The sequence below is a fragment of the Mobula birostris genome, chromosome 3 (assembly GCF_030028105.1).
Source record: "Mobula birostris isolate sMobBir1 chromosome 3, sMobBir1.hap1, whole genome shotgun sequence".
In the NCBI taxonomy this organism is placed as follows: Eukaryota; Metazoa; Chordata; class Chondrichthyes; order Myliobatiformes; family Myliobatidae; genus Mobula; species Mobula birostris.
Window position 1 is genome coordinate 194,859,513 of NC_092372.1, and position 12,904 is coordinate 194,872,416.

General features: G+C 40.8%; 1 protein-coding gene across 1 annotated transcript in view; it reads right to left on the bottom strand.

Annotated features, from left to right (window-relative positions):
* Positions 1-12,904, bottom strand: part of LOC140195515 (kinesin-1 heavy chain) — a 105,629-nt gene that overhangs the window by 41,042 nt on the left and 51,683 nt on the right. Inside the window, exons 11-15 of the mRNA XM_072253970.1 lie at positions 4,973-5,121; positions 3,986-4,158; positions 2,708-2,776; positions 1,590-1,796; positions 1,165-1,308 (exon numbers count right to left, since the gene is read on the bottom strand). Coding sequence (XP_072110071.1) covers positions 1,165-1,308; positions 1,590-1,796; positions 2,708-2,776; positions 3,986-4,158; positions 4,973-5,121 — 742 coding nt within the window. The remainder of the gene's footprint in view (positions 1-1,164; positions 1,309-1,589; positions 1,797-2,707; positions 2,777-3,985; positions 4,159-4,972; positions 5,122-12,904) is intronic.

The window sequence follows — 12,904 nt, forward strand, 5'->3', positions numbered from 1 at the left end:
TTCTAGCCGTAGCACTTCATTCTGGATTGTTACTTTACCTTGTACTTCCTCAATGCACTGTTGTAACAAATTGATCTGTATGAAAGACAGCATTTCCACCAGACCTTTGTAAATAAGTGGTAACAATAAAACCAATTTAGCTACACAGCATCTCAGTATACATTTAGAATAATGCAGATAGTGCATTATGTCGCTATCCAATGCTCAATACTTCACCTACTTCAGCCAACATCTGGAACTGGAAATTCTGCCCCTAAGTATGCAGTCCACACAATTTCACTACTATTCCATCATCTCAAAACAGAAATAAGCACTTTTCGCTACATGATGGGAACAAAATGATATCTGGAAGGCTGCTTACATCGAGAGCTTGTAGACTGATTAGTTTTTTTGGACCTTGCATTGTTCTGCTTTGAAAAGCTTTAAGATTCATACACACATTTCAAACTTCAACTAGTTTCTAATAGATAATATTTTGGTTTTAGTGTTAAATTTATTTGAAGACCTTTTGGATATTCTGAAGTAAAACAAAATTGTAATAGCAAACTTTTTTTAGTAACCCATTTTTGGTGCCATCGCCCAATAGCAAATTATGCCAAAATTCTTAAATAACAGAAGATTATTAATAGGGGAAATTCAGACTTTGAACATATACTGCAATCTTCAGCTTGAAATCAACTTTTCATTCTATTAGAGTAATTCAGAGATCAGTAGTATGTTAGCTCACAGGCTCATTTATCTCAATTAAAAAAAACTATTATCAAACAAAACAAATGCAGAGGGAAATTTGCACTTTATCAACCAAAATTTAGTACTACAGAAATCTCAACTACCCAATTTAAGAACACTAAATACTTAACAGATCAAGTCACATCTGTAGGGAATGAAAAAGAGCTATGGTTTCAGGCCAAATACCCTTTTGTCAGAATAGGTCTGAACCAAAATGTTAACTGTTTCCAACCTGGTAAGTATTCCCAGTATTTTCTGCTTTTATTTTAGAAACATTGGGAGCTAGGGATTGTAAAGCTTTGAATGTCAACACAGCAGTAATATTTTATTCTCAAATTCTTAAGGCAATAAAAAACTGATTCTCAGATAACCAACAGGAACCCTTTGGCCGACAGTCACTATCTGAAAAATTAACTTTCCAGATTGTGTTCCTACCTTAACATCATTGTTTCCAACTGCAATTCCAATTTCTGCAAGATCCTTTAACAATGACGTCATCATTTCAGTCACTCGTTTTTTCTGATGATTGGTCATTTCCTTCAGTTTTTGCAACTCAGCATCAAGTGATGTCAATGTCGCCTGCAATATCATAATTAGTCCAATATGAAACCAGTAGACTTAAAATACAAAATGAACTAAGCAAACTAAAAGAAAATTAAGCTAAGCCAACCGAGAATGAACAAAAGGTTTAATTAGTGTGGCAGCTACTGAAACCAGAGAAATACCCTACCACACAGCATAAAAGTTTTATAATAATTATTTAGCATAGAATTTTTATTTTTATAGCACACCATATTTCAAGCTACCAGTCCAGGTTTTTATCTAACTTTAGAAACATTGCACCTAGTGCAAATTCTTACCGATTTTTGACCCAGTTCATCATTTAGTAACTCAAATTCCCTTGTTTTGTCTTCTACTTCTTGTGATTTCTGGTCATAGTTCACTGCAAGTTCTTCCAAGGCTTGCAATACTTCTTTCACTTCCTCTTTGGAGGCATCATTCTCAGCCTGCAGACGATTCAGTTCTGATTGCATATTATCTTGATCTCGCCTGGTGGATGCCAGAAGCTGTGTAATGAACATAATAGAATTTTTTTTAAAAATACAACCTGCTCCAATCTACAAAAGTTACATGGCTTCAAAAATTCAAGATGTTATAAAACAATGACTGCAATACTCAAGATATTTTATTCCAAGATATATACAGTTTCTCATTAGTCAGATACATTAAAATTTCTCAGTAACTTAATGTGCTTATGTGCCATTATACTATAGTAATTAAGTAGTCTCCAGTACAAGTTCTGATCTGTTCCCATTTTGTCAGCAAGAGTAAATAGAGTAGTAGTGTTATAGTAGTAGCACAAATGGCCTAGATGACCCAGGCAGGAAGCAGAAAATATATTAAAACTTCAGAATCACTAGTTACATGCATGGGGCTCTGTTTAAAAAAAAATGCTGTGTTGCTTGATAGAGGTGTTTAAAATTATGAGGGGGATTGATAGAGTTGACGTGGATAGGCTTTTTCCATTGAGAATGGGGGAGATTCAAACAAGAGGACATGAGTTGAGAGTTAAAGGGCAAAAGTTTAGGAGTAACATGAGGGGGAACTTCTTTACTCAAAGAGTGGTAGCTGTGTGGAACGAGCTTCCAGCAGAAGTGGTTGAGGCAGGTTCGATGTTGTCGTTTAAAGTTAAATTGGATAGATACATGGACAGGAAAAGAATGGAAGGTTATGGGCTGAGTGCAGGTCAGTGGGACTAGGTGAGAGTAAGAGTTCGGCACGGACTAGAAGGGCCGAGATGGCCTGTTTCCGTGCTGTAATTGTTATATGGTTATATGTGTTCCATGATTGAATAGCTTCAGGATAAATAACTGCCTATTGGAGATTTTAAAGAGAAGGTAATCAGCAAAAATATCAATGTTCAAGAAACAAGTAGTGCCCATCTTCTTTCAACTATGTAATTATGGTTCAAACTTACTTCTTCTTGATCCAACATTTGCTGCTTAAGTTTTTCAACCAGCTGGCTCTGCTGGTTGATCTCTTCATCCTACAATCAGAATTATAGAAATATTCTGCATTTAGTGATTTATCATCAAGGCTAACATAACTAAATATTTCCTTGTACAATCTGAAATATTATGTCAATATTGCATGCTCATGAAAGGCTACAGGTGAAATGTTAACCATTTCGCACCATAGATACTGTCTGACTAATTGAATATTTTCAGCATTTTGTTTTAATTTCTGATTTCCAACCATTCTAATTATCCTGGCTTCTAAGAACTGAACAAAGTAAACGAGCTTTCATGAGCCAGTTTTGTTTCATATCTGTGTTTTTGGTATATAAACAGGAGATGAATGAAATTTAAAATTACCAAAGAGACAGGAAAAGTTATACTGAAAATACTAGATTCAAAACCAGAATGGATGATTATTTGATATTGTCCTCAACGGAGACTCCAAGAGAGTATAAATGGAAAATGATGTGCTTTTCCCCAAGTATATGCTGGGTTTCAATGGAATAACTTAATAGGCCACAGATGGTATTTAGCGTGAGAATGGGATGGAAAATTAATCTGACAGGTTTAGGATCCCCTAGCCAATTGAACAAAGGTTTCTGCAAAATAGTCACCTAACCCTGCATTCGGTTTGCACAAATGAAAGACTACATTCTTGACCATGGTGTGCTAAATTGGAAGGCAAATAAACCACAGCTTCATGTGGAAAGAATATATTTTTCTTATTCTACTACAGTTAATACTAATCTCATTTAATCATCTTCTCACAAGTGAACATAATGACATTCATTTTACGCACCCGATACAGTTAACACTTCAGAATACTCTATCACTTGTCAATCCAAACTCGCAAACTAAATTTAAATAGTGCTTTTCCCTTTGAATTATATTAACTCCTACACCAGACTTCACATTAAACTTGCTTTACAATTATCTGATACTATCAAAAAACATCTAATTTTACAATTACTGATCTTAATACTGAATGGATGGATGAAAATAAGTTCAGCAACCAGCTTGAAAGTCAGACCTTTTAACATCCATAGTGAGAAGACCAATTCAATATTAAAATCAGTTACACAATAGATGTTAAAAGAATTTGATATTTTCCATTGGAAGGTTGAAGGAATAATTCAAATACAGAAAAGTTAATTTCACAGTTAAAAAAAATTACTTAAGTTGATGCTTCTCCGTGCCACTGATAGGGGACGAAAATTGCAAATTGGCCTATTATATACCTTATCATCAAGTTGCTTGTACAGTTTAGAAATTTCTGAATCCATCTTCAGTTTTTCAGCATCAGTGAGTTTGACAGTAGGAGGTTCCTCTAGTTTGTCATTAGTGAGAACAATCTCAAGTGCTTCTTTGTTTTTCTCTTTGTCATACTGTTCCTCCAGAGGTACAGTCTCACCTTTAGTAAATAACATCAAGCATACAAAATCATATCCTGGTTAACCAGTTCCAAATCATCTCATATGACGACAAACTAGTTCTAAAAATTATAATACAAATGAACAGCAATGTTAACAACAGAAGCTTGCTGGACAACTATTTTTGAAAAGATAATGATCTTTGAAATCTTGAAGTCAATTTGCTTTGCCTGCAATGAGTCTCAAGTAATCATTAACATGTGGCTTCATAGGCTCCGGAATCAAAGGTTTTATTTCTTGAAATTTATCTGGACTTTCATCTTTGCCAAGAGATGGGATGATGGTAGGGTTAGAGCAAAAGACTCACGATGACACACTCTGCATTTTTGTTAAATGACAGTCCAATGAATAGTAGTCCATTTATTTAAATATGACCTCAAAAAATTGTTAAAAGTTTCAACAAGTTTAATTTTGAGAGAGTTTTTTTGTATTACAAAATTGAATGCTTTCTGGGATCTGAATGGCCTAAACATGACAATTGTTGATACAGAAATGCAAAGATTTCGACTCTAAACTTCAAAATAATACTGATAAACTAAGGCAAAATAAATTTAAAAGGAGAACTTTGGAAGAAAAAGAATTATGAACCAGAGCAAACACGAAGGAATCTGCAGATGCTGGAAATTCAAGCAATTCACACAAAAAATGCCGGTGAACGCAGCAGGCCAGGCAGCATCTATAGGAAGAAGTACAGTCGACGTTTTGGGCCGAGACGTCGACTGTACCTCTTCCTATAGATGCTGCCTGGCCGGCTGCGTTCATGAACCACAGCAATTGACTTAAAAACTAGGATACCTTTTCGCCATCGATTGAGCTCATTTTCAAGCCATTGTATAGTATTTCTCAACGTCTTGTTCTTGTCCTTTTCTCTCTCGTATTTCTTCTTCCATTGTTCTGCTGTTAGCTCAACATTAACTGTTACAGTATTCTTAATAGTCTTGGCTCTAAGAAACAAAAATGATTAAACTGCAAAACTTTCATATAACCTAGAATTCCTCAGACACAAATAAGCTATACTCTATATTATCTTGTGGCCTTCCACTGGAGGTCAACCATAGATGCTACATCCTAGCTATCCATGTTATTGGTGCAGTGCTGTCTGTGGCTGACAAGACTGATGCAAGAGTGGCAGTCTCTATAAGTAGTCTTAGCCCTACTGGAGATGCAGCTTTCCTTTATATGGATCCATGTCTTCTGCCACTTTCAGGAATTTTTCCTCGCCTAGCTTAAGGTGTTATGGGTCTTAAAGTCTTCTGCACCTGGTGCGGCTGGCTGCAAGTTCCGCCTAGACACAATGTTGACGTCCAGCACCTTCATGGCCCACTTGCAGATATCCTTGTAGCGCAGTTGCGGGCAGCCAGCAGTTCTCTTGCCTGAAACCAGCTGACTGAAGAGGATAGCTTTTGGGATGTGGCCGTTCTGTATGCGGCAGACTTGGCACAGCCTATGCCATCTGAGCAGAGTGTACACGCTAAGGAGGCCAGCATGAGAGAAAGCCTCATCGTTGGGTACTCTGTCTCTTCAGGAGATGCCCAAAATGCAATAAAGGCATCTTAAATTGAAGGTTTTGAGCCTTGTCTCTTGCTTGGTATATTATACTGTTATACTTTATTGTCACCAAACAATTGACTAGAGTGTACAATCATCACAGTGATATTTGATTCTGCTCTTCGTGCTCTCCAGAGTACAAATCGATAGTAATATTAAAAATTTAAATTATAAATCATAAATAGAAAAATAGAAAAAGGAAAGTAAGATAGTGCAAAAAAACCGAGAGGCAGGTCCTGATATTTGGAAGGTATGGCCCAGATCCGGGTCAGGATCCGTTCAGTAGTCTTATCACAGTTGGAAAGAAGCTGATCCCAAATCTCACACCTTTTATATTTGGGGCATTAACTTGAAAAAGGTATTACATTTTGTTCATGATACTTAAGACTCCATACATCTTTTTTAATGAACTTGCACCCAAATAGGGAAAAGAACCAAGAATAGGCATTCCCTACCTTCATCCTGGAAAGCTCAAGTGTTAAAAGAAATTTTCATTAAAACTAATCATCTGACCTTCAAAATATTCCTTGTTCTCCAGCTGCTTCACCACTTTTTCTGATGAAATCCTCATCTATGCTACAACTTTAGACCTCCTGTAAATTTGCAAATGACGCCACTATTTGTTGGCAAAATCTCAGATGGTGACGATGAAGCATACAGGAGTGAAATGAATCAACTGGTTCAGTGGTATTGCAACAATAACCTTGCACTCAATATCAGCAAGAACAAGGAACTACTTGTAGACTTTAGAAAAGGGAAATCGGGAGAACACATACCAGTCCTCATCAAGGAGTCAACAGTGGAAAGGGTGAGCAGCTTCAAATTCCTGGGTCTCAACATCTCTGAAGATCTATCCTGTGCCCACATATTGATGCAATTATGACAAGGGCATGCCAACAGCTATATTTCATTAGGAATTTGAGACGATTGGGTATCTCAAAGACTAACAAATTTCTGAAGACGTACAATGGGGAGCATTATGCATCATCACTGGGGATGGGTAATCCAATGCACAAAACTGAAAGAGCCTGCAGAGGATTGTAAACTCATCCATCATGGACATCTTAGAAACACAGAAAACCTACAGCATAATACAGGCCCTTCAGAGTGTCCTATAGACTCAGACACCAAGACCCCTCTGATCCTTCACACTCCCAAGAGTCATAGAACCATAGAAACTACAGCACAGAAACAGGCCTTTTGGCCCTTCCTGGCTGTGCCAAACCATTTTCTGCCTAGTCCCACTGACCTGCACACGGACCATATCCCTCCATACACCTCCCATCCATGTATCTGTCCAATTTATTCTTAAATGTTAAAAAAGAACCCACACTTACCACCTCGTCTGGCAGCTCATTCCATACTCCCACCACTCTCTGTGTGAAGAAGCCCCCACCAATGTTCCCTTTAAACTTTTCCCCCCTCAACCTTAACCCATGTCCTCTGGTTTTTTTCTCATTAATACTATATTCTCCCATGCTATTTGACCTACCAAAATGAACCACCTCACACTTATCTGGGTTGAACTCCATCTGTCACTTCTCAGCCCAGTTTTGCATATCAATGTCCTGCTATAACCTCTGACAGTCCTCCACACTATCCACAACACCCCCCATCTTTGTGTCATCAGCAAACTTACTAACCTATCCCTCCACTTCCTCATCCAGGTCACTTATAAAAATCACGAAGAGTAGGGATCCCAGAACAGATCCCTGAGGCACACCACTGGTCACTGACCTCCATGCAGAATATGACCCGTCTACAACCACTCTTTTGCCTTCTGTGGGCAAGCCAATTCTGGATCCACAAAGCAATGTCCCCTTGGATCCCATGCCTCCTTACTTTCTCAATAAGCCCTGCATGGGGTACCTTATCAAATGCCTTGCTGAAATCCACATACACTACATCTACTACTCTACCTTCATCAATGTGTTTAGTCACATCCTCAAAAAATTAAATCAGGCTCATAAGGCACGACCTGCCTTTGACAAAGCCATGCTGACTATTCCTAATCATATCATGCCTCTTTAAATGTTCATAAATCCTGCCTCTCAGGATCTTTTCCATCAATTTACCAACCACTGAAGTAAGACACAGTGGCCTATAATTTCCTGGGCTATCTCTATTCATTTTCTTGAATAAAGGAACAACATCTGCAACCCTCCAATCCTCCAGAACTTCTCCCGTCCCCATTGATAACGCAAAGATCATTGCCAGAGGCTCAGCAATCTCCTCTCTCACCTCCCACAGTAGCCTGGGGTACCATCGCATCCGATCCTGGAGACTTATCCAACTTGATGCTTTCCAAAGGCTCCAGCACATCCTCTTTCTTAGTGTCTGTATGCTCAAGCTATTCAGTCCGCTGTAAGTCATCCCTACAATCACCCAGATCCTTTTCCACAGTAAACACTGAAGCGAAGTATTCATTAAGTACCTCTGCTATCTTCTCCGGTTCCATGCACACTTTTCCACTGTCACGCTTGATTGGTCCTATTCTCTCACATCATATCCTCTTGCTCTTCACATACCTGTAGAACAACTTAGGGATTTCTTCAATCCTATTCGCCAAGGACTTATCACGGACCCTTCTGGCTCTCCAAATTTCATTCTCAAGCTCCTTCCTGCTAAACTTATCTTCTAGATCATTACCTAGTTTTTTTTTTTGAACCTTTCGTAAGCTTTTCTTTTCTTCTTGACTAGATTTTCAACAGCCTTTCTACACCCTGTTCCTGTACCCTACCATCATTTCCCTGTCTCACTGGAATGCATCTATGTAGAACACCACGCAAATACCCCCAGAACATTTGCCACATTTCTGTCGTAAATTTCCCTGAGAACATCTGTTTCCAATTTATGCTTCCAAGTTCCTGCCTGACAGTCTCATATTTCCCCTTACTCCAATTAAACACTTTCCAAACTTGTCTGTTCCTATCCCTCTCCAATGCTAGAATTATGATCACTATCTCCAAAATGCACTCACACTGAGATACCTCACACCTGACCAGGCTCATTTCCTAATACCAGATCAAGTGCAGCCTTTCCTCTTGTAGGCTTATCTACATATCGTGTCAGGAAACCTTCCTGAACACAGCTAACAAACTGCACCCCATCTTAACCCCTCACTCCAGGGAGATGCCAATCAATATTTGGGAAATTACAATCTCCCACAACAACACTGTTATTATTATATCTTTGCAGATTCTGTCTCCCCATCTGCTCCTCGATGTCCCTCTTACTATTGGGTGGTCTATAAAAAACACCCAGTAGACCCCTTCCTGTTTCTAACTTCCACCCACAGAGACTTAGTAGACAATCCCTCCATGACTTCCTCCTTTTCTGCAGCCATGACACTATCTCTGATCAGCAGTGCCTTGCCTCCACCTCTTTTGCCTCTTTCCCTGTCCTTTCTGAAACATCCAAAGCCTGGCACTCTAGGTAGCCAATCCTGCCCCTGAGCCATCCAAGTCCCTGTAATGGCCACAGCATCATAGCTCCAAGAACTGATACACTCTCTAAGCTCATCCGCTTTGTTCATGATGCATCTTGCGTTAAAATACACATCTCAAACCATTGGTCTGAGTGTATCCCTTCTCTATCACCTGCCCATCTTCCCTCTCGCACTGTCTCCAAGCTTTCTTTATTTGTGAGCCAACCACCCGTTCCTCCATCTCCAGTTCAATTCCTGCCCCCCAGCAATTCTACAAACCCCATTTCCAGAAAAGTTTGGATATTTCCAAAATGCAATAAAAAACAAAATTCTGTGATATGTTAATTCACGTGAACCTTTATTTAATTGACAAAAGAAAAGGTTTTCAATAGTTTTACTGACCAACTTAATTGTATTTTGTAAACATACACAAATTTAGAATTTGATGGCTGCAACACACTCAACAAAAGTTGGGACAGAGGCATGTTTACCATTGTGTTACATCACCTTTCCCTTTAATAACACTTTTTAATCATTTTGGAACTGAGGATACTAATTGTAGTAGATTTGCAATTGGAAATTTTGTCCATTCTTGCTTGATATAAGACTTCAGCTGCTCAACAGTCCGTGGTCTCCGTTGTCTGATTCTCTTCGTGACACGCCATACATTTTCAATAGGAGATAGATCTGGACTGGCAGCAGGCCAGTCAAGCACACGTACTCTGTGTCTACAAAGCCACGCTGTTGTAGCCCGTGCAGAATGTGGTCTGGCATTGTCCTGATGAAATAAGCATGGACGTCCCGGGAAGAGACGTCACCTTGATGGCAACATATGTCTCTCTAAAGTCCTAATGTACGCCTCACAGTCAATGGTACTTTCACATACATGCAACTCACCCATGCCGTGGGCACTGATGCACCCCCATACCATCACAGATGCTGGCTTCTGCACCTTTCGCTGATAACAATCTGGATGCTCATTTTCATCTTTGGCACGGAGAACTCAACGCCCGTTTTTTCCGAAAACTAGCTGAAATCTGGACTCATCTGACCACAGCACACGGCTCCACAGTCTTTCGGTCCATCTGAGATGAACTCGGGCCCAGAGAACTCGCCAGCGTTTTTGCATAGAGTTGATGTATGGCTTCCTCCTTGCGTAATACAGTTTCAAGTTGCATTTCTGGACGCAGCGACAGACTGTGTTGAGTGACAATGGTTTTCCGAAGTACTCCCGATCTTGCGTTGAGAAATGTTTCTTTTGAACTGACTAACAATTCTCTCACGAATTTTGGCACAAAGAGGTGAGCCACGACCCATCCTTGCTTGCAAAGACTGAGCCTTTGATGGACGCTACTTTTATACCCAGTCATGATATCTCACCTGCTACCAGTTAGCCTGCTTAATGTGGAGTATCCAAATCGGTGTTACTTGAATATTCTGTGCACTTTTCAATCTTATTTTAACTCTGTCCCAACTTTTGTTGAGTGTGTTGCAGCCATCAAATTCTAATTTGTGTATATTTACAAAATACAATTAAGTTGAACTGTTGCAAATCTTTTCTTTGTACTTTTGTCAGTTAAATAAAGGTTCACGTGAATTAACATATCACAGATTTTTGTTTTTATTGCATTTTGGAAAATATCCCAACTTTTCTGGAAATGTGGTTTGTAGTTTAGACTGTCCCCAATAACCTTAGCAATAATACCTGCCAGGACATTGGCCCCCTCAGATTCAAGTGCAACCTGTCCTTTTTGTACAGGTCACGCCTGTCCCAAAAGAGGTCCCAATGATCCTGAAATCTGAATCCCTGTACCCTGCTGCAATCCCTCAGTCACACATTTATCCTCTATCTCACTCTATTCCTATACCCACTATCGCGTGGCACAGGCAGTAATCCCGAGATTACTACCTTTGAGGTCCTGCTTCTCAACTTCTTTCCTACACAGAACATGGAATAGTACAGCACAGTACAGGCCCTTCAGCCCACAATGTTGTGCCGACCCTTAAACCCTGCCTCCCATATAAACCCCCACCTTAAATTCCTCCATAGACCTGTCTAGTAGCTTCTTAAATTTCACTAGTGTATCTGCCTCCACCACTGACTCAGGCAGTGCATTCCACGCACCAACCACTTTCTGAGTAAAAAACCTTCCTCTAATATCCCCCTTGAACTTCCCACCCCTTACCTGAAAGCCATGTCCTCTTGTATTGAGCAGTGCTGCCCTGGGGAAGAGGCGCTGGCTATCCACTCTATCTATTCCTCTTAATATATTGTATACCTCTATCATGTCTCCTCTCTTCCTCCTTCTGTCCAAACAGTAAAGCCCTAGCTCCCTTAATCTCTGATCACAATCCATACTCTCTAAACCAGGCAGCATCCTGGTAACAACAGGAATTCTGCAGATGCTGGAAATTCAAGCAACACACATAAAAGTTGCTGGTGAACGCAGCAGGCCAGGCAGCATCTCTAGGAAGAGGCGCAGTCAACGTTTCAGCCCAAGACTCTTCGTCAGGACTAACTGAAGGAAGAGTGAGTAAGGGATTTGAAAGTTGGAGGGGGAGGGGGAGATCCAAAATGATAGGAGAAGACAGGAGGGGGAGGGATGGAGCCAAGAGCTGGACAGGTGATAGGCAAAAGGGATACAAGAGGATCATGGGACAGGAGGTCCGGGAAGAAAGACGAGGATGGGCAAGGGGTATATTCAGAGGGACAGAGGGTGAAAAAGGAGAGTGAGAGAAAGAATGTGTGTATAAAAATAAGTAACAGATGGGGTACAAGGGGGAGGTGGGGCATTAGCGGAAGTTAGAGAAGTCGATGTTCATGCCATCAGGCTGGAGGCTACCCAGACGGAATATAAGGTGTTGTTCCTCCAACCTGAGTGTGGCTTCATCTTTACAGTAGAGGAGGCCGTGGATAGACATGTCAGAATGGGAATGGGATATGGAATTAAAATGTGTGGCCACTGGGAGATCCTGCTTTCTCTGACGGACAGAGCATAGATGTTCAGCAAAGCGATCTCCCAGTCTGCGTCGGGTCTCGCCAATATATAAAAGGCCAGATCAGGAGCACCGGACGCAGTATATCACCCCAGCCGACTCACAGGTGAAGTGTTGCCTCGCCTGGAAGGACTGTTTGGGGCCCTGAATGGTGGTAAGGGAGGAAGTGTAAGGGCATGTGTAGCACTTGTTCCACTTACACGGATAAGTGCCAGGAGAGAGATCAGTGGGGAGGGATGGGGGGGGACGAATGGACAAGGGAGTTGCGTAGGGAGCGATCCCTGCGGAATGCAGGGAGGTGGGGTAGCCTCTAACCTGATGGCATGAACATCGACTTCTCTAACTTCCACTAATGCCCCACCTCCCCCTCGTACCCCATCTGTTACTTATTTTTATACACACATTCTTTCTCTCACTCTCCTTTTTCTCCCTCTGTCCCTCTGAATATACCCCTTGCCCATCCTCTGGGTCCCGTTCCCCCCCCCCGTTTTTCTTCCCGGACCTCCTGTCCCATGATCCTCTCGTATCCCTTTTGCCTATCACCTGTCCAGCTCTTGGCTCCATCCCTCCCCCTCCTGTCTTCTCCTATCATTTTGGATCTCCCCCTCCCCCTCCAACTTTCAAATCCCTTACTCACTCTTCCTTCAGTTAGTCCTGACGAAGGGTCTCGGTCTGAAACGTCGACTGCGCCTCTTCCTAGAGATGCTGCCTGGCCTGCTGCATTCAGCAGCAACTTTTAAGCATCCTGGTAAATC